The sequence below is a fragment of the Rousettus aegyptiacus genome, unplaced genomic scaffold, assembly GCF_014176215.1.
Source record: "Rousettus aegyptiacus isolate mRouAeg1 unplaced genomic scaffold, mRouAeg1.p scaffold_m13_p_2, whole genome shotgun sequence".
Taxonomy (NCBI): Eukaryota; Metazoa; Chordata; class Mammalia; order Chiroptera; family Pteropodidae; genus Rousettus; species Rousettus aegyptiacus.
The window spans coordinates 158,383,752-158,409,181 of NW_023416295.1; the positions used below are offsets into that span (position 1 = coordinate 158,383,752).

A 25,430-nucleotide genomic window follows, 5' to 3' on the forward strand; every position below is an offset into this window, starting at 1 on the left:
TTTAGAACTTCAGGTGTGACTTTTGGAAGAGTATCATATAATCTCTGATGCCACATTAACATTTGGTTTAAACATGTCAGTATCTAAGGAGCTCAGGTGCCAAAAATTATCAAATAAAATCTTTTCCTTTATCAGATAATTTTTATGACTTCTGCCCTTTAAAACCAGTCTCAGGTTATTTCACCTATGCTGCATTTATAGCAATGGTCTAGGAAGATTTCAATAGGAAAAAATAAGTAGAGGAGGGGAAGAATTATTTTTCTATTTGACAAAGACCAGTAGGTTAAGACTATTTAGCTCCTTTTAGTACAAAGGAAAACTGGAAAGATCCTATTTTGAATTTACCTGTATAAAGTAAAAAGAAAGTCAAGAGGTCACAATCTTTAGATGTGGCTATATGTTCCCATTCAATTTTGCGGTTAGAAGTTAGGAAGTGCCTGGAATTGTTCCCTCTTTCAAAGGTAGGAAATTAGAGGTTATCCTGAGGTCAGGATCTTCTAATGTGGCTCTTGATTTAAATTGTGTTAACTTGCTATGCTCCAGGATGAAAGCAATTATGACCAGATCAATGTGCTCTGCAGCTGGTTAGTCAGCTGCTCCAGAATAGGCAGCCAGGAAAAAGCTTTGGGGCCCTCTCTGGGAACTGTGCCTCCTAAGATTGGTGTTCAGGCCAATCTTGTAATTCTTAAAAGGTATTATCAGCTCCCTAAGAAGTAAAATAAACAAATAGGAAATATCCCCTTTTAATTTTCCAAGGAAGCTAAAATTGTTGAAGTGTTTCACATTTTAGTATAATATTCTCTAGAAAATGAAATATTTTGACCCACCGAACCACCATTTGACCCCTGTATATAAAACCGTTACACTGGCTCAAAAGTCTGCCTTAGAAGCATCAGCTGATTCCTTGGAAGAAGAAATTTAAAAGGAATCCACGCTGTTTTTCAAAAGAAAAGGAGCAAACAAGGCTAGAAATGATCATTAAAAGGGTCCCAACGCCTAGGTAATTTACAAAGTCTTCTTAAAGGAAATGGCTTGAATACAAAATTTTATGACTGCTGCTACAAGTGGTAATACAAAATCCATGATAAAGTTTGAAAAAATATATCAGCCTTACTACTAACTTTTAAAAGTTAAAGAAAAATGTCTGATAGATGGTACATTCAATAAAAGTAAGAATTGGTGAATCAAATAACTCAGGACCAGTCCACTAAACAAGACTATGATTCAGGGAATCAGAAAATGGGGGGAAAAAATTACCCCTATGTACCCTTAAGCATTCTAACTTAAAACATTCAATTGTGCTTACTAATCTTTTCTGTGAGGCAAAGGCCATGGGAGGAGTTCCTTACATAAAAACAGGTGTCAACACACTCTACAATTTCTCATGGCTTTCTTTAAAAGTTAAAGTTGAAAACACCTGTAAAGCATTGAATGCCAAACTCTTCTAGATTTGTATGGCCTTTCCAGGCTTTTAGCTGTCTTCCTTACAACTAACTCAAGATTTTTTTTTTTTAGCAGCCTTTACTGAGTTTTTCCAAAGTTTTTACAGAAATAACTCTTCTTATGCATTGATATTTTATTGGTTTAGGTAATATTTGTTTAAATTATGTAATTACATAACAAATAAAGCTCGTATACAACTACTGGTAGGAAAAGAATGTAAGGTCAAACTAAAGAAAAGCCTACTAGCTGCCAGTTAGTATTAAACATGCTGTGGCTATCAATCAATAGTCTTAGAGAGAGAATGGTCACAAATTAATCACCGCTTCATAATTTCACCTGCTTTCTTAAATGCTATACACAAAGGTCTCTGCAAGCACACACCTATCTATGTCTTCAAAAATATTTTAAACTAAACGTAACAGATTTCATAACTACAGTATAGGTGGATAACTTGAATTTTCCCTTCTACATGGAGTAGATGAACTATAATAAAATTCCTATGCAATTTTAACTAATATTCTTAAACTGGAAAACAGTTAGGAAGGAAGGAAGGAAGGAAGGAAGGAAGGAAGGAAGGAAGGAAGGAAGGAAGGAAGGAAGGAAGGAAGGAAAAAGAAAAAAGAAAAGAGGGGAGGGGAGGGGAGGAGACAAGAGGGGAGGAGACGAAAGGAGAAAAGAAAAGGAAAAGAAAAGAAAAGAAAAGAAAAGAAAAGAAAAGTTAAGTTTCAAGCCAAACTCAGGATTACAGTTAAACAAAAATATTGTTGCACAATCTTCATGTCAGCCAATCTGACTGTAGTGATTTCTTTTTTAAAAATAAGGTTAAATTCCATTATGAGAAAGCATTTCTTTACTTCATTCTTACAACAAATACTGTTTGAAATATGTGGTCTCAGCTAAGACTTGATTATTTAAATAGAAATTAAAAATAAATATTTATTACATAATTTGATCTGATGCTAGAAAATCAATTTCTGTTTTTATCATGCTTTGGGGAAAGGTTTCTAATAAGCTCCTAGGCACTTAAGTACATTTTCATTTATAGAACAGCTTTCATAACAGCAGGCTGAAAATCTGATTAAAATGCAAGTATTAGGTGTGCAAACAATCAACAGCAAAGCAAACCTAATGGTACTCGCCAAGGCTCTCCAGAACTCAGTAGTAAGATACAGTAAAAATGGGCATAAATTCATTATTACTGAACCCCAGAATGCATTTACTCTAATTTTACTCACCTATTGAAGGGGATGGGAAACCATTACAGTGAATAATTTCAATTTAATAGATTTTTTTAAAAAGTGCTTAGAACATTAAAATGCTTCTCAAGGAGTCCAAATAGCCCACCCTCTTTGTGGTTCTAACTGCTTACAAAAATATGAATTATTTTACTGAGGAGGAAACAAGACCTTTTTTTTGACATACAAATTTGATTTTTTAAATCTAGAAATTAAAAATAGCAGCATAAGTCTCTTGTTTTAAGCATATCGTTATAATTTAGCTTTCCTGGAGCCCTAATATGTATTTATCATCTATGTACACATTTCACTAGCATTACTATCTCTCTGATATCCTCAGGGATACAAAAGGACAAAGGTTTCTATTGTTTTTTTTCTTTCTGTAAGCAAAAAGGATTAAATTTAATGATTTTCATTTATTGTTCAAAAGAGTCTTACTTCTCTACCCTAGAGTGCAACATTTATAGCTGACTATATAAAGTCTGACACTGATTTTGACCCAATATTTAATTTACCAAAGACAACTTGAGAGATTCGAATAAATCGGTCTCAACATTAAAATATGAGCAATCTTCTGTTTGAAAAGTTAACTAGGCAATTTACAAGTTTCTGTTCCTATACACTGGCAACCATATCCTTCAAAAATGATTAGAAATATACAGAAAATGACTAGGACCTACTGATATCAACAGATAATTTTTCTCTCAAGAAGTGAGATTTAAGGTTAGGTGCTTTCCTACCCATTAGTTTCTCTAGCGACATCACATAAGAAGGCCAGATTTGTAATAAACTCAGGGGAAAAAAGTACTTCAAATAATCATTTATGTGAATTTAGGTAAAATGTATTTTAACTGCTAAAAGATCTGGCCTTTTATCAATTTTCTCCTCTTGTGCAAGCCAAAGTAATGAAATGTGCTTTAAATAACAATAACGAGGAAATGGCAAAAAGACAAAAGTAATCTTTCACATTATATAACTTTTCAGCAACCATTTTAAAATATAAGATCTCTGTGAGACTACTAGAAGTTAATATTATCAAGGAAATGTCTTTTCCCTTTTTATGTAATAGGAAAAGTAGTTAATAGTATTATATGCCAATCAATTCAAATACTCTATTTACATGAACCCTTTTAACCATCGCAATAATCCTATATTATTATTAAAATTACTTCCATTTTATATCTATAAACAAAGTCACTGAAGAATTAAAAACTCACTCAAGGTTGCAAATAGTAAACACAGAAGCCAACTGGAAACCAGGTAGTGTAAGACCCTACACCTAGTCCATGCTCTTAACTGCTACAACCCAGAACAGGGCTTACACACAGCTTCACTCAAATAGAAATGGGCTGAGTGCTTAGTAGTTTTTCTTTCTTCTTCTAAAAATCAGTGGCTGAAAATAAGGCACCAATAATAAGCCTTATTTCTTTCTTTATTAACAGTAAGATTTTATTAGCAACTGTCTATAATTTTAATTATCTTATTTGATTCCCAGGAAGGCCTTATGAGCTGTTATCACTTTGCCATTTCACAAATGAAGATACAGACTCAAAAATGTTAACAAATTTGCCTTTGCCTGAGATCATATAACTATCAAGCCTTGCCATTTCTAATTGGTGGTGTCTAAGTGAAGAGGGAAAAAAAAAAAAAAGGAGGTAAGGGAACAGAAGAATCTACTAGAGCTCCAAGGCTGTTCATAGTAAAACATACCTAGGACTAGGTTCGAAAATGGAATTCAGTGAGTTACTACAGCTTAATAGAAATAGCCCCTAAGAATACTGAAATGAGAAAGGAAGATCAAGTGCAAGATTAGGATCCAATTTCATTTTGCTCTAAAGCAGAGGTTCACCAAGTGTGGTCTGTAGAATCTTCATGGGGGTGGGGAGGGGGGGGTCCTGAGGTCAAAACTATTTTTATAATAATACTAAAAAGTTATTTGCCTTTTTCACTTTTCTTTCATGTACCTACAGCAGAGTTTTCCAGAGACTGCATTGCACAGAATATTACAATAGACTGGGATGAAAAAGTAGATTTGAGAATCCAGCTGTCTTCTAATTAAGCTAAACATTAAAGAAATTTGAAAATGTGTAAAATGATGCCACTCTTCTCACATTTTTTGAAAATTCTTGTAGTTATTTTTCATTTTAAAGTTAACAAATTTAATTTTTAAGTAAAGAAATGTTTAAGACTTTATTATAAAGAGGTCCTCAGGCAAAAAAAAAAAAAAAAAAAAGGCTGAAAAGCCACTACTCTAAAGCCACTCTCAAGCAATCTGCAAATCTAAAATCTGGCCCTCCAAATTGATTTACTCACTAGGATTAAGTGGCCTATATAAATGAAAAGTTCCTAAATTTACTATATTATACACTCCTTAGAGATAGAAACATTTTTTAAATCTTTGTGTCCCTCCCTAACTCCATCACATCACTCACATCCAAAAATAATTTGTTATACCAAGCCAAATTATTTCTCACTGTATATTTCTAAATTAACACTATACTTCACCTCTAAGTTACATAAAACATTCTACAGTAGCACATCACCTCAAAATAAACTAAACAGGAATGTTGACCGGCAAAATTGAAAAGATCAAACATTACCACATGGTGACACATGATGACTCTAATGCTGTAAAGATATTCTGTGAGGCTCAGTTAATCACTCTTTCAACTTTCTCCTAACTGCAACAATAAGAAATGTAAAAAGCATTTTAGGAACTTTAACAGGAAGAATTAAGTAGACAATATACATTTATATATTTTAAAGGCCACATTCTTATAGCTACTATAAGAATGAAACTTCAATTTCCTTAAAAAATAGTAATTTAATCTATATCATATAACAGATTACCATCAAATAAAGGATTCTGTATGGTTTTTTATGTGTTTTCAAAGTACAAATCTCACAAAATCTCCAACCTTCTAAATATTAATGTAGGTCTCAGTGAGAAGGTTCTTAGCATACTTGGAACAATGTAAATATGGATTTGCTCTTCATGTTTAAAAAGAAAAAGTATGTAGGCAACTTTCTAGCCTTTCTAATCTAATAGAAATCTGAAATGGACAACTGAATGTGCTATTCTTTCATTCTATAACGTATAACACAATAATAGTTTATCACATTAAAAAAAGCTAACACTTTTTCAAAGCTTTCATAAGACAAGTTTTATTGGATAGCAGCCACTTTTCCTAGCCAACAGTGTTAAGACTCTTGGCAACATGTTAAAAATGCCAACACTCTTCAACTTTTTTATTAAGTTTTTATTTGGGGAAGGGAAGGGCTGTTTAAGGGGGGAAAATTACTTATAAAGTGGTCAGTTAGTTTTTAAGATATTGGAAATACCCCTACAAAATAAGGTTCTTCCTAGGACTGAATCATTTACCACTTGACCTCAAAAATTTTAAACTATCACCACTGTCAGAAAAGCCTTCTTGTGATTTTGGAGAGAAAAAAAAATTTTAATCCTCTATCACATTACTTGCCAAATGGAAAATTAGAAACTGCTCACATACCAATCTTAAGAGGGAAAGGGGCATAACAATGAGCCAATTAACAAGTACATTTAATTTACTTTTATAAGATCTACAGTACAGACCAGGGTGTAAGAGTTCTATCAAAAGATTAAGAAAACAAATTGTATCTGACTAAACTCAACTTTGTTTTTTTCCAAGTTTTCAATTTTACTTCTAGGATTTTCTGTTCTACTAATTTTACTTATTTAGGAAACCTTAGCATGTTAGGAAAAGGGAAATTAAAATACTAAATTAGATTAACACAAAATGAAAAAAAAAAACAAAGGTAAAATGTGCATACCACTACAAATGATAGACTAAAAAAAAAGTTCAAAGAAAGGTTTCATATGAAGATAAAAATATTTTAAAATAATAATACACAAATTAACCAGAATTCTTACAGACAAGATACTATTCTGTGACCTGAATAGCTCCCTTATGTGAGATTAAATGGACTGTAGTTAAAGATTGGGTAATATGGGCCTAGATTCTCTTCTGTTTCACTGTTGCTTACTACCTGTTCAGTGTTGATCCTCAAAAGCTGAGAGGTAACATACTCTTAGACTTAATTAACACCTGTGGTGAAATGTTAATTACATACAACTTTGGGACTGGTTGATAAAGGATTCACAGCACACAATTTCTGCTACATCAGGTATCAGAAAGCCTAACACAGGTTCAAATCCTGATTCCTTCATATCAGCATTGGGAGAGAGAAGTATGACATTGAGAAAGCCAACCTTAGTTTCCTCTTTAAAGAAGGGAAATAACTACCTCAAACAGATGTGAGATCTAGATTAAAATGTACATATTGTGCCTGGCCCATCACATAGTAGGCATTCAACAAATGTTGCTTCCTCCACCGTACACTCTCAAATTATGAACATTAAATACATGTACTGTATATAAAATTGCAGGCTACACAACACTGACCTCCTCAATCACAGTAAAAATGAGAGATTAAATAACTTTTATTGGGTAATGTGGGAGTAAGTTGGTAAAATTATTTCTAAGAAAGTATTAATTTCAAACCACTACTCTGCAAACAGAATTTCCTACTATGTAATTCTTATGTGAAGAATGTTTTGACAGACTGAAGAGTTCTGTGAAAAGCCTATGTTTCCATATTTTGTACATGCACATAAGAACTGCTGAGTGAAAATTTATCACTGAAGCCAATAGGTCTTTCTCCACCTAGGTATATATGGCCTTTGTGTTCTGACCCAATTACTTTTCAGCCACATCTCCAGAGATTACATATGTCCTGGTTTTCTTCCAACCTCTCTAGATATTCCTTTGCAGATTTATTCAAAAACACACACAACTTGAAAATATATTTATAAAAAAGTTTAATTCTTAGGTCCATCTACACAGATAATACATTCTCTTGGTGTGAGTTTGACATTAAATTTTTTTCCCCTGAGGAATGAGGCTTAACTTTGACAATTAGAATCTTAATACTCAAGTAAGAAACTAGATATAGAAGTCTGTAGCTCAGAAAAGAGACTGAAAAGGATCAGAAATTGAAATTTAGGAGTTACTGCTTAGACTGAATTCATGCACCTAGATGAGTTTGCCTAGGGAGGAAGCATAGAGTGAGAAGAAAAATACTTGGGCCTTAAGAGTTCTGGTGCTCAACAGCTATACTGGGTGGGTGGGTGTCCCTCTCTCTTTGTCTCTGTCTGTCTCTGTCTCTCTCATTCCTCAGCGGAAAAATTCAATGTCAAACCCCTCACATCAAGAGAATGTATTGTCTTTGTATATGGGCCTAAGAATTAGATTTTTCATAAATAATTTTCAAGTTTATTATGATTTTGAATGGGCACAAGAACTGAAACCATCTGCACCCAGAGTTTACAATCTACATTAACATCACCATTCAGATGTCTTCAACAACATGACTTTACTATTCCAGGAAACTCTTGCCCAGGCCGATAAGAGTTGCAAATAACTTCATTGTTCATTTCAGGAACTTCCCCAAAACCCCATATAAACCAACATCAGACTATTCAACTTCTCAATAAATAGCAAATGATTGTGCACTTCCCAATACTCTGAAAATCTCTCCTCAAAACCTTTGCCAAACCTAAACTATTATATCATGATCATGATTAATTCTAATCATCAGCTCCTGCACTGAAATACCTGCCTTAAAGACTCCAAATCCTCAATAAATGTCCCAATTTTGCTCTCCCTTTCTACTTTGCAATTCTTCTTACCCATACACATATATACATTCCTCACCCAGCATATCCTACCAACTCTGTAAAGATGGTATTCTCCTTTACTACCATGAGCAATAAACTCACTAAGTTATTTTTGGTAGTATTTTCCAGGGGCTAAAATTCCATATCACTAGTTCCCCAAATGTCTGTTAAAATTCAGTTCAGCAATACTAGTTTTATCACAAATGGTATAAGGAAAATATCAATACCTTTATAAAAGATTATAAGAAATAAGAAATCATCACTCTACATTAGACAGCACCTGCTGACACTGTTGGTTTCAGTTTCTTCAGGAGTTAAAACAGCTAATTGGCCCACTAATTAAAATTCTAAATAATACCAAGTAAAGAGCTTACTATTATCAGAGGGGCCATTAAACCAGTAAGGAGTTCTAAAGAACATAGGAGATAAATTACAGACAGGTTTACAATCTTAGCAGGAAACCTGGAGAAGGAAAAAAATGAATATATGAATAATCCACAACACTAATAATCAATAGAAGAAAAAATACTGCTAAACATATTCTAATTGAATAGTGAAAAAAAAATTAAAGTTTTCATTACTGTGAAATTATTTTTAAACCATGATTTGGAATTAAGACACAATGAAATGCTAAATACATTTTCCAGAAAGTTGAGATTTCTTATCCACCAAGAATAAATACATAAACATTTCTTTTCCCATAAATCATTTAAAGCACCTATAAAGCCACAAGCCTGCTTACACCAGAGTAATTTGAAAGAAAAGGTTACACATTTAAAATGTCTCAATGATTGGGAAGGAGGATTAAAATTTTTAAGATTTAACTGTAAAAAAGGAAACCACAAGTACTGGAAGAAAATATAAAAGAATTCCTTTATAAGCTTGGAGTGGTGAAGATTTTTCTAACTATATTTCAAAATCCAGAAATGTAAAAAAAAAAAAATTATACCACCATATAAAAAATAGTTCTGCATAAGAATCTAAATACATAATATATATGATGTAAATATTATAATATATACATATCACAAAGGGCCTATTGAGAACTTCTGAAACCAAGAAGAAAATGACCAACAATCTAACAGAAAAATAAACAAAGAATGTGAGAGTTCACAGAAGGTGGGGAATAAAAGTACAAATGCCCATTAAACATATGAAAAAATACTTAACGTCATTCATAATGAGAGAAATAACAATAGTCTGAGTTATACCAGTTCCCATCTATCAAAGTGGAAGAATTCCAAAAGTCTGACAACACATTCAGCTGGTCAGGCTATAGGAAAACAAGCTTCTCACATTCAGGTTGCAGTACAAAACAGTGATTTGGCTGTATCAGAAGCATCATCTTCTTTAAATAAATGTTTTATTTTATAATAGTTTTAGATTTACAGAAAAATTGCAAAGATAGTACACAGAGTTACCCTATACCACACTCCTAGTTTCTGCTATTAAGTATGGTATATTAACATGGTATATTTGTCATAATCAATGAACCAAAACTGATACATAATAAAGTCCATTCTTTAGATTACTTCAGTTTTTACCTAATCTCTTTCTCTTCCAGACTCCCATCCAGTACACCACATTATAGTATAATTGTATCTTCTTAGGCTCATCTTAGCTATCAGTTTCTCAGACTTCCTGTTTTGACCTTGATGCTTCTGAGGAGTACTGTTTACGATTTTGTAAAATATCTCTCAATTGGGATTTGTCTAATGTTCTTCTCGTTATTAGACTAGGGTTATGGTTTTTTGGGAGGAAGAGGTGACATGATAGTCTCATCACTTCATACTATCAACATGATTTGTAACTATTAAAGTTAACTCAGACTGCTCAGGCTACTATAATGAAATACCTTAGGCTGGATAGCTTATAAACAGAAATTTATTCCTGGCAGTTCGAGGCTGGGAAGTCTAAGATCAAGGCCCCTGCAGATTCCGTGTGTGGTGAGAGCCCACTTCCTAATTCTTTTTTCACTGGGTCCTCACATGGCAGAAGGGAGGGGAGAGCTCTCTGGGGTCTCTTATAAGGACACCAATCCCATTCATGAGGGCTTACCCTCATGTAGAAGCACCTCCCAAAGGTTCCACCTCTAAATACTATCAGACTGGGGATTAGGTTTCAACATACGAATTTTGGGGGGAAATAAACATTTGTTCTATAGGGTCAATACTACATACATATTTATGTTTATAGTATTTTGAGTATATTTAAAGTCTTTCTAATGTATATAAAAAGTATATCAAATAGTATAATATTTATTGTAGTAAACATTGGTTAGATAGCTGATATAGTATTTGTCAGGTAGGTTCCTCTTATGTCAAATTACCCTTTCCTTATTTTTCCTCTCCTTAAAAGGTGAGTTATGTCACATCTCCTTGAAAGCTGCATATCTACATAAATTATCTGGAATTATTCTGCACAGAAGATTTGTCTATTCTCCCCGTTTGGTTACTCAGTATGGATTCAGGGATATTATATTCAAATTATAATCCAACACTATTTTATGTTGTTGCTTTATTATTCTAGTATGAGCCATTGGGAGCTCTTTCAGTTGGCTCCTCTGTCCCTTTTATATACCTCAGTCTTTGCTTTTTGAGTACTTCCTTACTTTCCAGCATTATAAGATGCTCCACGTTCACCTTATACATTACTTCCTGACCCAGTCCTGGACTCAGCCATTTCTTCAAGAAGCCCCAGTTCCTTTTATGGGATAATGGTATTAGAAACTAAGATCTGGACATGAGGTGTGCTCACTGCTACTTGGAGTGTCATTTCTTCAAGGCCCTCTCAGCTATCAAAGCAAGGAAATATGTGTGTAAAGAAGCATTTACAGATTGACCTAAAGATCCTTATTCTTAGAATCTAAATCACACACTTCTTCATGCAAGTACAAAATGTTATATGTATGTTACTCATCTGACAATGTTTAATAGGAAAAGGTAGGAAATAACCCAAGTGCCCACACAGGACTGAGTGACTAAACTATCTTGTATCCATGGAAGTACTTTTCAGCTATTAAAAATAAAGGAAGATATTATGTAGATTTGGAAAAATCTCCAAAATGAAATATACATTTGTTTGTTTATATCTGCAAAGAAAACACTGAAAGAATACAGAGAAGAAATGTTTGCCTATAAAAGGTATGGGAAGAAAAACAGGAAGAGAGCAAAGGAGAAAATGAGACTTTTCTGTGCATCTCTCTCCACATACTTCTGAGTTTTTAATCATATTACCTATTCAAATAAATTTTTAATTTTTAAAATTTTCTTTCCCCTCTTTAGTTCCCGCCCCTCTTCTACTCCTGACCTACCGATGTTGCCGTCTCCCCTTAAGAACTGGATCTCTGAAGGTGGGTTATCTCCTCCCACACACTCACGGGGTTCCCCCCATGGCCTGGCACACCCCCTTAAGTTTAATTTTTAAAAAGAATTTAAAATGCCTACAAAAGTGGAAAGATGTGAAAGGTTCAAATTAAGAAAGGGGAGGAGATAATCACTTGAAGAGTAAATACTATGAGACAAGATAACACTAACTTAATAATTATGCATCAAAAATTCTTTGCAATCTTTAGTAAAATGAAAGTACTTTAAGGCATACTTAGTTAACTTTAAAGTACTAAAATGCACTATAGAGTCTACGAATCTTCGTTACTCTGAACAAGCTGGATCCCGTCTGATCCAGAAGCTAGGCAGGGTCAGGCCTGGTTAGTACTTGGATGGGAGAGCACCTAGAAATCCCAGGTGCTGTAGGCATAAAAAATAAGAAATAAGGGATTGTAAGCTGACAAGGTCCTTGCAACCTGTGAGGTCAACCAAGGGTTGCCTTGCCTAAAAAAAAAAATATTAAAAAAAAAAAAAAGAGCTAGAAAAAAAATAAAAATAAAATGCACTATAGATGCTAAAATTAGCCTATTTTCAGAACCTGTATAACTGAATTACTATTAAATTGATAGTGTTGTATGACCACCTGCATTAACACAGAGGTAAAGAACTACAAAATTATTTGCAGAGGCACAATATTTCTATTCTTGATTGGAATGCTGACATTCACAGTTAAATAAAAACGTCTACTATTTCTATTTGCTATATAATTTTACTAGTTTTATCTCTTATTTCCCCCAACAAAATGGTAAAAGCAATTTCTAATATATGAAAACATGTCCTTGTTGGAAGATAACGGCAGAGGTTTGCAACTTTTCCAAGTGCTACTAAGAGACAGTAAAGTAAATTTCATGTCTCAGTGAACTACACCATCCTTTTTAGCATTCCCAAGGTAGGAAAGCAATCTTTTGAGGCGGCTTCTGAAACAATCAACATATTACAAAAGGCTGCCCATTCAACACTCAAAAACACATTTGTAGCTGTTCATAAAACTCTTCCAATGGCTTCACTGTATAAAAGATATTATGCTTTAAAAATGTTCAAAAGCTCAATTCCATAGGTGAATAAAATCCAAACTCCTTACTAGTATACCTTTCATTCTGATCTCATTTCCTACCACTACCACCACGATCAACCCTCTATTACTCTATTTCTACTATACGGAAATATTTAATAGGCTAGTGGAGAATAAAAATCATCTTAAAAGAATATAAATCTTTTTTCATACATCCTTTTTACATATTTCTCTCTTATCCTCGGAAGTGCTTTTCTTCTTCACTCCTCTCTATTTTAAAGCTAATTATCTTTAGCATTACCTCTTCTGAGAAATCTACCTGGCTAAATGTCACTCCTTCCTTCTCTTTAGGACAACTATTAAGTCCACCTTTGGTGATGAATGAATACGAAAATGGATAAAACATATCATAAGTTACCTAATTTTTACTGAGATGCTCTTTACATGGTACAACCTGAACAATGAGTAAGTGGAAGTTTACCCTGATTCCTGATGCAACTCTTAGAGATGTGCTGACATATCTAAAGTTGAACTTTTACAGTAAAGAGACCAGTTTTGAAGAAAAAATAATAGACATCTATTTCTACCTTCCTGTGTGCTTGTCATTTGCAAAAGAATAAAAACACATGGTATCAAAATTACGGTCAGAAAAACTTCAGTGTCTTGCCATACTAGATACTAAGGTATATTATACAGTAGTGATCATTAAAATAAGCTATAGCTAATATAAGAACAAATGGATCACCAAAACAAATTCTCTCCATGGATTTGTGTGTCATCCTTTTACAGGGGTGATGCTAATCTTTGTATCGTTACAATTTTTTTGTATATGTGCTGCCAAAGCAACAAAGATTATCTCAAATTAATATATATATATAACCTATATACATATCAATTTGATATCAAATGAAGAAAACATCATGAAATAATAAAAACAAGAAGTTGTCAGGTTCAAAGAATGATAACAGTCTCCTCAACAATGAGGGAAAAATACAGAGAAAAGAAAAAAAAAAACAATATCCCAGCAAAGAAATTCAAATACAAGCAATGACATCTTTCTACAAATTATCAAAAGCAAATGTCTTAAATACTGGTATCACTAAAAATAGATGGGGCACATTACTAGTGGCACCAGTACAAAAGACTTTACCAGAAAAGGTTCCTAAGCTTTGATCTGGAAATTCCACTTCTGTATATCTACTCTAAGGAAATGTAAAATGGGGGAAGGAAGCATAGTATGTCAAATGCTAGAGTCTGTCACAGCAAAATTTATAATGTAAAGTGAAAAGTAATAAATAATTATCAACCACTATGAAATGGTTAACTTTTTTGGATAGATTGATGCAACCAGCGAAAATCATAATCCTAAGAATTATTTGGTAGCATAAAAATAAAAACTTGTTACATTATAAAAAATATTAAATTCTATATATGAAAGAAAGACAAAAGGAATATTTGAAGATAATAACCATTGCTAGGGAATTTAGATTATGGTCTATTTTCTACATTATTATATTCTTATATTTTAAAAATTTTCAAAAACATAATAATTGAGACTATACAGATAGAAAACAGTAAGACACTGGTAATAAACTGTTAAAGTAATTAAACAAGAAGGTCATTAAAGTGAGGTTGTTCTAATGACTTGGTAACCTTCATAAGCAAACCAAAACCCTAAGCCAATGCACTTGAATCTGAGAAAATAAAACTTAAGAACAACCAATCATAGCCAATTAGATTTTCCCAAATAAGGCAACTGCTTAAGCTCTAACCAATCAAATAATCTCCTTGCTTTGCTTCCACATCATCTCTATAAAAAACCCTCCACCCCAACCCTAGCTCCTATTGGTGAACTACTCTTAACAATCTTTGGTTTGGCGCTACCTGACCAGAATTGATGTATGCTCAAATAAACTTGAAATTTTTAATGTGCTTTAGTTTATCTTTCAACAAAATAAACTAAAAAACCAGGACCAAAGCATTCACTAAAGGGATAAAAAATAAATAATTGGAACAGAAGACTTTTATATATAAACTTAAGAAAACCCCCCAAAACATAATAAAACTAAAAAATTCAAAATTGAATAAAACAGGAGACAAAATAAGATGGAATGATGGAAAGTTTTCATCATTTACTTTTACTTTAAATTTAATTTATATGAATGGTTCCTCCCCTTAACAGTATGCTAAACACCATGGAGTATTTCTAAAACCCAAGAATTGCCTAATTAAAAAACCCAGTCTCAGAGATTCCAGTTCAGTTGTTCAGGGACAGAGCTTGAGATTTTAGATACACACAAATACACACACACTCACACATCTACCTTTTCTCTTTTAATCAACAAGAGTACTTCTGAAGTTCAGGTTAAGGCCACTGACCTAGAAGAATATAAGATAAAAGAGAAAAATAGAAGATAATGAGTAATAAGCATTCAAGCAGATTTTATGACAAAAGATGAAATGAAAACCCAGTTTCTTTTTTTGATGAATGTTATATGGCCTATTATTCTGACTTCAGAAAAGCTGAGTCATATACAAAAGTATTAAACAAGGAAAGCAAATACAGTCTAAACTGTTAAGATGTCAAACAAGTGGTACAGCACAGACCTGAAGAAGGGGAACAGACAGGACAAACGCTTACAAAAACAATTTGGCTGGCCCTATGTTGAAAAGCATATCGATGTGCTCATTAGGAAGATTATGACAGCTTTGTTTCTAATTGGTTATTAGAAGAAACAATGAATATCCAACATTATTTAGTCCACTAGTCTATACTACCCTACTCCCTCCTTTATACCTAAAAGATGAAACATACAATCATCCATTAATAACACTAACTCACTAAAACGTTGACTCTCAGATTCCATAAGAATGGGAAGCATATTAGAAAATCTAGCAAGTGTGTATAGTTTTAAAGGCCAGGGAGATGATTTTGATTCAATTTTCCTTGTGAATCACTTACTTATACATTCATCAACCTGAAGGAACGAATCAGCTAAACAATTTTAGTACCATTACCAACAGTTCTTCCCATTACATTACTGAGTACTATCAAAAATAATTGCTTACTGTGAGTGCTAAGTTCAAGGAACTTTAACAAAGTCCTTTATACATATCATTTCATTTAATTCCCATTTCATTTAATTCTAGCATTTCAAAATTTTATAGAAGAAACTGACTGAAGAGTTTAATTAGCTCAAGAGCACATGGTTTTCATTTGTCATGGAAGTGGTCTTTATGGGGGAAAAAAAGTAACCAATCCTAAACTTTACATAATAGAAATGAGTTGCATATTTTTTCAAAATCAATTGTACCAAAAAAGAAAAAAATGTTGTCAACCATTTCTTCTTGGGAAGAAAAGGGATCAGGGGAAAATAGAAATGTAAATAGTATCTCTGGAGAAGGTGGAGGGGCAAAAATCCATGCTCATGAATAAAAATTACTGCAACATGCAGTGCTGACTCCACTATTCCTGAAGTGGTAAAATGTGGGTAAATAAAACAATCTTGAAAATTTAACTAATATATTTTTTTATGTTTCAATACCATATAATAAGTTGAGGAATATGAAAAAAGTACCAAATTTCACAAATTATAAAAATTCATTTTTAAATGTCACATCTCAAATAAGATGTTATCAAGCCATATCTGATTTCTAAAATAAACCTAGTTCTTGTATACACATACTATAACAGAGGTATATATAATTTAAAACTCAATTAAGAAACCTCAATAAAATGTCTTTAATTTTAAAAGGAGGCCATATAAAACAGTTTTTATTTAATTTCAGTAATCCCAATGAAAACAAAGCTCCTGGTCAACTGTATACATAAACTAGCAAGGTAACAGAAATGCACTGTTTCACCCAATTGAGTGCAATTCTGTACTTCAGTAAATGCATTTAAGCCTAATACAATAGAGCTAAAGAGATGGATTTTATTAAGGATAAAATTTTATCACTTAAACCAAATTTTACTCTTGATCTTGACTAATGTTTTGAGACCTTTGAAAGTAGTGTTTTATTTACATATAGATTTATAATTTTATATTTCCAATTTATCTAAAATATAACAAGTTAGTATAGCTCACATGTAATTAAAAAGGAGCAATAATGCCAAATTAATCATTCCTCCAAGTTGGCCTTCGAATTGCTTCTAGATTATTCTCACACAAACACTGCTTATAAATAGCTCCAATACTCAAAACTTTTGATGGCTCTTTATTATCTACTGTATTAAAATTAACTCTTAGCTTTTTCTAGGTCATGACTAATCTAATCCTAATTTACTAATTCAGTGTTGTTTCTCGTAATCTCATCAATTCATTCACTCAATTAGACAATAAACAAATTGAGATGAATACCAAAATTTATAAAATATAGTCCCTCTGAAGCACAAAGTGAGCCAAGACGGAAGAGATTTGTAAATAATTACAATGCAATGTATTCAGTACTATAATGGACAAAAATACTACAGCAGAATCACCCTAACTCTGCCAGAATGGATCAAAGACGACTTCAGAGGAAGTGACATTTCCTCAAAAATGAGAATTTCTCTCCAAGTGTCACAGCACCGTAATATCAACACAACAGTTTCCTCATCTTTGTGTACTAGCACTGACCGTAGTGCTAGTACAGAACAGACAGGCTACTTCAGACATGGATGAACGGATGGATATCCCGAAGGAACGAAGGGAGAGAAGGAAGGTGGGAAGGAGACAGGATTGACAGGGATAAAAAGACAGACACATATATAAAGAAAGAATGAATAATTTTTAGATTAAAATGGGGACAAAATTGAAAGTCATAATTAGAATAATTAGACGGAATGCCTCAAATGAGGCATTCCAAACCTCTAATATATGAAAATGACAACAGGAAAAGATAAATCTAAAAGACATTTAGAAAATAAAATTAACAAGATTTGGTGTAACTGACTGGACTTAGGGGAGGGGAACACAGTAGAAAGACATAAGAAGCTGCAAAATGTTTTAGCATAAATGACTCAGCTGGTGGTGGTTCATTCTCTGTGACTGGAAATGGAGCTAGGAATAATGAAAGAGTTCAGCTCAGGTAAGGAAGAGCTAAGAAGCAACATCTGGGAAGTAGCTAGAGAGGAATTCAGAACAAGGTCTTGCTGGATTAGAAATAACGATGAGATCATTAGCGTATCGGTGATAAGAACAAAGCACTAAATATGAATGAGACTGTCCAAGAAACATGTAAGACACAAGAAGAGGGCCCAGCACAGAACATTACAGATGACCAATATTGCTGTTATTTCACTGTTACAATACCACATTACAGTATATACTTATAACATGTACAATGACTAACACAATGCCGAGGACACAACAAATGCTGTGAAAGTACTTACTAACACCCCTGAATTAACTGGAAAATCAAATTCATTAAGTACAATAAAGCCATAAAGGATCATTTCTTAAAAATAATTCAATAAACGGCTAATGTCTGCTTAAGAAATCCAAAATTTACTTCAAAAACCAATGAAAAGCTCTCTTCCCACCAGAAATAGCAGTGCAACTTAGAATTTAAAATATTAAAATATGCAATTGTGTTATACTTCAAAAAAGTCTATTTTAAAATATACATATTAACTAATTTAAAGGATAACGCTTCTAAATTTGGAGTGCTGAAAAGAGTCTCAATGTTGTTACCCAATAATTTTTCACAAATATCAATTTTACCAATGTTTTTGTTATTTAACATCAACATACATTAATAACAAATACTGACCATCAGTAAGAATAGCAGTATTACATATATCATTTAAAAACAAAATGAGTTAACCTAGAATATAGTGAAAGAAAAATTATGCTTGGGTTCTTTTTCCATTTTTTTTTACAAATATGTATACAAAATTTAGTGTATTCTTGAGAGTATTTACACTAATGAAGGCATAAACAGAAACAAGAATACACTAGTAAAAGGCTGACAAACCTTTTTCAATTGTTAAAACAACAACAAAAAACAAATCTTTCATTGTTTTTCACATTAATGGCCTACTGTCAGGTCGTGTCAATAAAATTTCCTGTTCTTTAAATATGAACAGGAGATAAAATATATATCAACAATACTAATTTGCAAACTTTATACCATAAGGGTCGGTTTTCAATATAAAAAGTTACAGCCAAAAATGTACCTTCTGGTCCGATATTTCCATTTTTCAGTAGTATGTAGCCATATATCAATAAAAACACCAGATCAAAATTTACACTTTACTTAGTTAAAATAAGCAATACCAAAACCAAAACCAACAGGCAATTATACCAGTGTATATATAGATGTAGGCTGTATCTATATATACTATATATACATGTATATATACTTTAAATAGATATAAAAACTTATCTACTTTAAGCAAAATTTTCACCCAATACAGAGCATGCATATGGGCTGTCTTCCATTTTATGGCATATGCTCAAATAAAGCAAACTAATTTTAACACATGTAAAATCAAAATAAATAAGCAAACATACAAGTAAAAACGAAAGTAAATATATTTGTATCACAAGGCCAAGTATATATACATATGTATGTTTTTGGCTCTTTGGCACCCATATTCATTTTATGTCTAAAGAACTCTGATAAAAATCCATGATTAAAAATAAATCTACATCTATTTTAAATCTTCTTAGCATCTTAATTTTAATTCAGCTATAAATGTTCTCCCTTATACTTTTTGTATTTTTTATGAAATAAAACTAATTCAATGAAATTTGACTCTAATTTTGATGAGTTTTTAAATTTACCACTTTTCAGACACTCAACACTGACTTTTTAACATCACAAATCCATGAAGACAGTGTAAGGTAGCGGTTTGAATGCCTAAATAGCAATTTTCACCCTACAGGTAGGACCCTGGAGACAATCACTTAACCTAAAGCCTCCGTTTCCTCATTTGAAAAACAGGCACAATATCTACAGGATAGATTTATTGTGAAGATTTAACCAGTTAACACTTGGCATATACCTAGCAAAATAGAGACTAAGTCTAATTTCTTCCACATAGTTTATATCAAAATATAGTATAACAAGGAGACTTTAGAGCGCAAGATAATTTTCGCTCATCCCAATATACCATGAATCTGGAAATCTACCACCTCAAATTCAGTATTCAACACTTCCCTGGTGATCTAGTGGCTAGAATTCAGTGCTCTCTCCTCTGTATACAGTATTCAGTATCATATGTTACTGCAGAACATATTTATAATAGCACCCCACCTATTAGATTTACTGGAAGATGTCTATTGATTTTCCAATTTGGCCAAAGAGAGAGGAGAACATTCTAGGAAAGGTAAGCTACTCTTAGATGTATTCAATACATTTTTCTGGCCTTTGGCAATTCCTCTTTCCAATTTTGCAAATATCAAAGTAATTGTGTTATACTTCGAAAAAGTCTATTTTAAAATATACATATATTAACTAATTTAAAAAGTAAAAAGCCTGGTAACAAAATAAATGACAAAGAATCCACTAAGTACAGTAAAAATTCTTGGCTTAATACTGTAAATATTTCATTGAAATTTTTTTTAAAAAAAGACCAGTCTAGTAGGTCCTCTTTCCACCAGTTCAAAGAAATTACCAATATTATAGGTTGAAGGCTAGAACCTATACTAGGTTTTCTATTGCAGGCAGTTTTTACCTCACAAAAACTACGAAAAGCTCATTTTTAAATGTCATAACCTATTTTTTATCTTCATGACTTAATATGCAAAATGCCATAATCAGTTTATAAAATGCCCTTTAAATAACTCTTTCCTATGTAAAAATTTAAGCAAAAATGTCATTCAAAATTCAAGATCATAAAATTATTCTTCCTTCACATATGAAAGGAGGCAAATTTTTATATCGATAAAATACTCTAAAGAATATGTTTATAAGCTGGATTTGACATACAGTTTTTTACAACAGAACAATAAATTCATTAAGTAATTATCCACCGTGGAAGTACAAAAGCTATATGAAAGAATGCCATGACATGACACTGTAATTTTTATAAAGACTAGAGAACAGTAATAACGATTCAAAATATGCCTTATAAATATTCAGCACTACTTGACAATAACAAGGAAAATACACAGGAAGAAATTTTGTATTCACAGATTTTTTTTTAATATTAAGGGACACCACCATCTTCACTATTGAATATCTATCTCAGGTGCCATTATAGCTTCCATTGTTCACAATGATATATCCGCAGTTTTTTAGTACTATTTCACTAGCAAAAGGAAAGGAGGTAAATATTGCTGGGGAGAAAAACAAAAACCTTGCCAAAATAAAGTATTTTATAGGTTATCTCTTTCCACTGTAATTGTAGGAGTGAACCAATACCTGAAAACTAAAGATCAACATATACATGAAAATCTGCTTGGTCAACACGGCTATTCTGTGCTACAGAGAAAATAAAATTTCATTTTTCTATTTTTCATAAAACCAATGATTAGAATGAGATTACTGAAGTACAAAGCTACCATACATTAAATCAATTCTTCCAACTTCATCTTTCCATACTACCAGCTCTCTTTTCCTGTTGGTAACCACAGTACATTTGGCAAGCTGCACTATTTCAAATACCTAACACTAAAAGTTACTTTTTTGGGCCTGAATCCAAAGATGAGAATTAATTACACATTTTATAGAAGCTTCTTTTAGTAATAGGCAAATTAGGATGTTAACGAGACTTTAATTCTTCATATACTTTTTTTCTGATTATAAAAGTCATGTGAAAATTTGAGAAATAAAGAATATATATTTTTATTCGCCCAGAATTCACTTCACCTAGAAATCTTTGTTAACTTTTTGGTAGATTTCCTTCCAGTGAGAATTAAATTTTGCTTATCTAATTAGACACTAATAATATGCAAAAAAAAAAGTCAAAGTATCTTCAATACAGTCTTTTGATAAATGTTATAAAAACATCAATTAGTAATATGACCTGTTAATTTCACAAAGACATTCAAAATATGTTACATGGTAAGGGGGGAGGGAGGAAGAAGGTATGAAGTCTCAGAATTTAGAGACTGGTTCCTAAAGGGAAATCTCTTTCACAATTTTTACAGTGTCAACATTTTAATGGTAGCAAGCAGCAAAGTATGACTGTTCTTACACAACAATATCAACAGTAACATCCCAACATCAAATAGGCTTTACTTTTATTTTCTTCCATTCATATTTCAATGTTTGTATATTCACTGTAAAAAAAAAAAAAGATATATTTGCATAGCACTTCTAAAATAGCTAAAATTCAAAGGCTCAGCTATTTTCTTTGAAGCCCACCATGTAAATTGTTAGTGTTTCTGGCCTATGAGATAGTTTACCAGATAAAAGGAGAGCACTTTTTATATTCCAATATTCTGTCATAACACAAAAACAGAAATATTCCTTAATACTGCCACTTTTTTTCTTTTGTTCCAGCTGTTGTTTATGGAACAATGTTGGAATAACAGACGTTAGAATTACAAAGACTAAAATAATTTCAACAAAACAACATCCTAACATTTAATAAGCTACTTAGTCTCATAAAAGAACAAAATCAATGACATTACGACTAATTTTTTTCTTAAAATTTGGTTGAACCTCTAGCTTTCAAGGGATGATTTCCTCTACTCAAGGCATTAATCTCTTAAGATCCCATTCATTTTCTTCTGCCCAATGGTTAACAAAATAAGTCTAAAATACAGTAATTCAGATTTGTTACTCTGATCTTATACAAGCGCCTCTTCAAAGAAATCCTTCAAGAAAGAATCGGCAAAGTTTAAGGAAAGAATTGTCTGTTTTTAAGGCAAGCACTTCCTGATAAGTGACAGGAGGTCTAGATGCTAGAAATATACACTTTGCTGACCCTAGAAATGGAACAAAACTCCAAACAAAATTGGCCACTTTTGTATCTAGAAAATTAATTTGGCTAACTAAAGGTGATAAGCCACGATCAACGACGTGTCTTTGGTGGACATATTAACGTAAAGGACGAGAGCCACAGGCTTCAGCTAAATGTTTTTGCCCTTTTTGCAGAAGAAAAGCTAATTGTTAATGGCCATGTGACATTATAAGATCCCAGAAAGGAAGGGGTGGGAGGAAGAGAGAAGAGTTCAAGGCAGTTCAGGGTCAGAACAAGCTCAGGCATCCTGTCATTAGCAAACGTTCTTTAAGCTGAAGACAAAATACTGCTTACCCGAAAAGGAGTGGGTGAAAAGTAGGGGGAGAACGAGGGGAAAACCACAGGAGAGCTAATGTGGCAGCGAGGTGATGAGAGGCAGGCAATCTGGAAATATCCAGCTGAGTTGGGGAGCAAAAGCATTGGGCACGAAAACGCTGCGAAAGGCGACGGCAGCGGAGACAATAATTGGCAGCCCCCCATTTCCTCCCTCCCCCTCGGTTCCTTGGGTTTCCCACATTCCCTCCACCTCTGCTGTTGACCAACACCCGGGTGTGACCCGCCAGCGGGAGGTTGCCCTGATCTTTGTCTCGGCCCACGCCCCACGCGAGGGCTGCTCCTCCCCCTCCTGCTCGGCGCTCCCCACCCGCGCACACCCCCGGCGTCTCCAAGGAGCTGGAAGCGCCGCGGCCGCCGCCCCCTTGCCCACCTCCCACGGACCTTTCCCCTCCGAGCTTCGCTGCCCGCGCCTGCAGCTCCACCGCCGCTGCGAGACCTTTGTGTCTCGGGGGGACTTTCAGCCTCTTCCCCTCCTCGGCCTCGAGGGAGACCGGCCTTTCCCCGGAGACCAAAACGGCAGCGAGCACCGGAGGCGGCGGCTGGAGGCGCCTCCCGCGAAGGAGCCCGACGGTCGCCCACACCCCGTCCCATCCCCGGAAATGCCCCGATGCCCCGAGGTCCTCGCTGAACCCGAGGGGCGACGGGCACACGCTCAGCCCCTGGCGCCGCGCCTCCCTCTCTGAACTTCCCGGCCGGGCCCGAGCCTCCAGCGCTCCAGCCCGCTGCCCGCTCCGACCCTCCATCCCGAGCACCCTCCCCGCCTGCGGCTGGCCGGGCGGCAGGGAAAGCCTCGCGCCCACGCGTGCCGCCAACTCACCAGCAAGTGTGGGGGCCGCGTCCCGCGGCGAGGCGAGGCGCGGGGGGAAAGCGGCTCCGCCGACGCCCGCGGCTACCGGATGCAGGTCCGGGTCCCAGCAGCTGGCAGACCCGAGGCGCCTCCGAGGCACAGGCCGCCGCCGCCGCCGCCGCCGCCGCCTTCCGGCTCTCGCCGAGGGTCCGGAGCCTCCGGGAGGGGCCGCGGGTCCCTCACGCGTTGCCAAGACCCCCGGTCAACATGGCTCCCGGGCCGCCGAGCCGCGCGGGCGGCCCACTAATCCCCCTCGGAGGAGCCGGGGCGGGAGAGAGGCGCCGACGCCCGGCTGAGGCAGCCCGGCCGAACGCGGGCTCCTTCTCCGGCGCCGGACCGTGAGGAGCTGCGGAGACCACTGGCGGCCGCTTTCGCTCGCTGCGTGTGCGTCGCTTTCTCACTCGGCGGCTGCAGACTGACGCCTCCGCCTGTTCCCCGGAGGAGAGCGAGCGAGCGAGAAAAAAGACTTATTGAAACGATCCAACCAGCAGCGGCGGCGAAAAGCAACCGGCCACCGGAGCGTTCCCCACCCCCGCCTGAGCTGCTCGCTAGGGGCAGCGCGACCCCTGCCGGCGGCGGCGGAGGGGGCGGGGCCGACGGGCTAGGGGCGGGGCCTGGAGGGCGGGGTATCCCCGGGAAACCCCCGGCCGGGAGGAGGGGGCCTCGGTCCACCCTGCCTGCTTTCCCAAGCGGTAGGAGGTGGGTGGGAGGCGTGAGAAGACCCAAAAGGAGTAAGAAGCTTAGGCACTGTCTGTCCACAGCGACTCGGGGAGAAATTATTGGAATAATTCAGCCCCTTCATTTGCATCCCACCCACCCCCAGCAAAACAAAACTCTTGCTTAAATTGTCCTAGTAGTTATATAATTAAGATACCAATGCCGCAGTTCACTGGTTTTCTAGAGCTGGTGTCATACTCTTGAGTATGTTGCTTGCTGCAACTTTTCTCCTTTATTACGTGTGGATGGTGGGTACCCGTGCACAATGTTGAATGCAGCACTTATTCATTTAAACTACAAATTTCTTTAAATTCTTAGCAATATACTAGGTGCTCAAAGGACAGAGTCTAGCTGGGATGAAAGATACTCAATAAACAATTATAAAACTCTGAGCTTTATGAGAAGGGGAATACAAGGTACTATGAGAACAGAGAGGAAATACTGTTACAGTTGCATAGGTTTTGTTTTCTTGAAGGAGGAAGGCTGCAGAGAGGTTGGCCCAGTTTCTGTAAATGTTTTTACTTTCTTCTTTTCCAGAGGTTAAAAGCTAGTTCAAGGATGAACAGATGAGTGAAAGTGAAGACAAACTGAAGTAATACTGACCTACTTTTTTTCCACTAATAAGGATAAACGCATAAAGTAAAAACAAACATAAACGTCTAGAGGGAGATAATGAGAAGACTGAAAAGAAGAGAGTGAGGACCGGATGTAGACAACCTAAACAAGAAAAAAAAAAAAACTTTTAACCACATAAAAGGCCTGGTGAAGTGAGATATAAATATTTTTCCATTTTAATACCAGGAAACAGACATAATAAATTTTTAATGCAGCTTCAAA

General features: G+C 35.1%; 2 protein-coding genes and 1 non-coding gene across 7 annotated transcripts in view; all 3 read right to left on the reverse strand.

Annotated features, from left to right (window-relative positions):
• CDK17 (cyclin dependent kinase 17) overlaps positions 1-24,386 on the reverse strand; it is a 97,635-nt gene extending 73,249 nt beyond the window's left edge. For 2 of the 4 annotated variants that reach the window (XM_036237265.1, XM_016159389.2), the window contains exon 1: positions 23,847-24,143. The gene's annotated coding sequence lies outside the window, so the exon portion shown is untranslated. Of the gene's footprint in view, positions 1-15,119; positions 15,138-23,846 lie in introns of those variants that run through there. The other 2 variants (XM_016159388.2, XM_016159391.2) reach the window with 2 other exon arrangements.
• Positions 12,317-23,819, reverse strand: LOC118613733. Of its 2 annotated transcripts, none has more exons than XM_036237269.1 (2): positions 22,988-23,819; positions 12,317-15,174 (listed from the first exon to the last, which is right to left on the reverse strand). In XM_036237269.1, the coding sequence occupies exons 1-2, from the start codon at positions 23,770-23,772 to the stop codon at positions 15,156-15,158; spliced, it is 804 nt and encodes a 267-aa protein (XP_036093162.1). In that variant the 5' UTR covers positions 23,773-23,819; the 3' UTR covers positions 12,317-15,155. The 2 variants fall into 2 exon arrangements, with proteins under 2 accessions (XP_036093162.1, XP_036093161.1); XM_036237268.1 differs by having other exon boundaries at positions 12,317-22,007.
• Positions 13,539-13,641, reverse strand: LOC118614482. Its single transcript, XR_004956075.1, has one exon. It is a non-coding gene; the product is annotated as a U6 spliceosomal RNA (small nuclear RNA).
• Positions 24,387-25,430: the final 1,044 nt, after the last annotated feature.